This window comes from Malurus melanocephalus, unplaced genomic scaffold (genome assembly GCF_030028575.1).
Source record: "Malurus melanocephalus ecotype Western Australia unplaced genomic scaffold, MMel_1.1 scaffold_1082, whole genome shotgun sequence".
Lineage (NCBI taxonomy): Eukaryota > Metazoa > Chordata > Aves > Passeriformes > Maluridae > Malurus > Malurus melanocephalus.
Window position 1 is genome coordinate 62224 of NW_026624314.1, and position 2085 is coordinate 64308.

At 52.8% G+C, this 2085-nt stretch overlaps 1 protein-coding gene across 2 annotated transcripts in view; it reads left to right on the plus strand.

Moving 5' to 3' along the window:
• GGNBP2 (gametogenetin binding protein 2) overlaps nt 1-1057 on the plus strand; it is a 17177-nt gene extending 16120 nt beyond the window's left edge. For both annotated transcript variants that reach the window (XM_057386874.1, XM_057386875.1), the window contains exon 13: nt 403-1057. In XM_057386874.1, the coding sequence (XP_057242857.1) occupies nt 403-606 (204 nt within the window). In that variant the 3' untranslated portion in view covers nt 607-1057. The remainder of the gene's footprint in view (nt 1-402) is intronic.
• Nucleotides 1058-2085: the final 1028 nt, after the last annotated feature.

The following is a 2085-nucleotide window of genomic DNA, read 5'->3' on the forward strand; positions in this document are numbered from 1 at the left end:
TTTTTTTTCCTCATTCTTTTTTTTCCTCATTCTTTTTTTTCCTCATTCTTTTTTTTCCTCATTCTTTTTTTTCCTCATTCTTTTTTTTCCTTCTTCTTTTTTTTCCTTCTTCTTTTTTTTCCTTCTTTTTTTTCATCTTCCTTCCTCTCTTTTTTCTCACCCCCCTCCTTTTTTTCCTTTTTCCTTTCCCTGCCTTTTTCTCCAAAACCCTCTAATAAAAGCCATGGGAATGTGCAAAGACTGAAGCTGTTTTTTGGATTATTTCCTGGCTGAATTGGCTGCCTCTCAGCCTGATCCTGGGTGTGAGCAGAATGGGACTCTGCCCGTGTCACAGGAAAATTGAGGATGTTTTGCTGCACAGGAGGGCAGTGCAGGAGCTCTGACACCCCTTTGTCATTACAGGATGAGTCAGAATGCACTTCTGACGAGGAACTGTTCATCTCCCAGGATGAGATCCAATCCTTCATGGCAAACAACAAGTCTTTCTACAGCAACCGGGAGCAGTACCGGCAGCACCTGAAGGAGAAGTTCAACAAATACTGTCGCCTGAATGATCACAAGGGGCCAGTCTGCAACAGCTGGCTGGCCACAGCTGGAGCCAACTGAACCCAGTCCAACTCTGTCTGTCACTGAAACTCGAGATGACTACTGCGCCTTCTCCTTCCAAACTTAATTTAGTGACTTAACGGCGAAATTTAATCTTAAATTAATGTGATTCTTTTCTTTTCTTGGATTTTTTTTTTTKGGGGGGAGGCTGGTGGAGGTGATTTCCTTAATTTTGTTCTATTCTCCAGGCTTGTATCTTTAGTTGAGTAGCTGTGCAAGCCTCTCTTCTAATTTAAGCCATCTCTTTTCATTCAATGTTTCTCTTCCTGTGAGACTTACAAAAAAGCAAACTAGTGGCAAAGTAATGTTGTACCTATAATTCTGTACAGAATGACAAGGAGCTGAATATAAGATTTTACAAAGTAGACATCCATTTGCAAAATGTTTTGGATGTAATATGTTAAAGCGCAATGTGCAAAAATTTAAATAAAGAATATTTATTAATATGCATAGTAAAGGTGAGTGTCTATGTTTGTACTGGGAGTGCTGGGGTGGAGATGGGGTTGAGGTGAGGAAAGCTGGCTGGGGAAAGGACAGATCCTTGAAACCCAGGCTGTGTGCTCCTCCGTGGCTGTGGTTTGGGGATGTTGCAGTCACTGCCAGCCCCGCGGGGACCGTGACGGCCCGGCTGTGTCGGTGGCACCGTGCCAAGCTGGCACTGTTCTCGGCATCAGGCGCCTGTTCCGCTTGCAGGAGCTGGGATAAGGCTCTGGCAGGGGCTCCGCTCTGCAAATCCTGGTGTGACGGCCGTGCCCGAGGGCAGCACGCTTTGGGGAGGGCTTGGGGTGGGAGGGTGCAGCTTGGGCTGCTCTGGGAGCTCACCAAAAGAGGACTGTTAAATCCTTTTTCTTTCCCCAATTAAATMCCTGTACTTCTGCCTCTTCTGTTTCAATTAATCCAAGTTTCTGGGAATTATTTGAGCATCCTTAGTCCTGGGGAGGGGGATCACCGTGCTGCTCTGTTCTCTGCTCTCTCTACATCCATTTCCTAGGGTTGGTGGCCGGGCAGTGGAGCATTGGAAGGAGCCGCCCTTCGCTCTCCGTTTCCCGGGGAACACAAACGCGCACCCCGCTCTGGCTGAGCCCCGGCACACTCAGCGCACGGATGGCGGGATGGGCGTGGCCGGGATGGGCGTGGTCGATGTGGGCGTGTCCTCAGAGGGCGTGTCCGGGGGCGGGGCCGGCGGGCGGGCGGTGCTTTGTGCGCGGCAGCGGCGGCGGCGGCGGGGCCGGGCCGGGGCCATGGAGCGCTGGACCGGCCGAGTCGCGCTGGTCACCGGCGCCTCCGTGGGCATCGGCGCGGCCGTGGCGCGGGCGCTGGTGCAGCACGGCATGAAGGTGGTGGGCTGTGCCCGCAGCGTCGACAAGATCGAGGTACCGGCGGTGGGGACAGCGACAGCAGCGGGGCGGGGGCCGCCTCCCCACGAGGCCGCGGCGGAGCGGGGCCGCTCCCGGGATCGGCGGGCGGGGGATGCCGCAA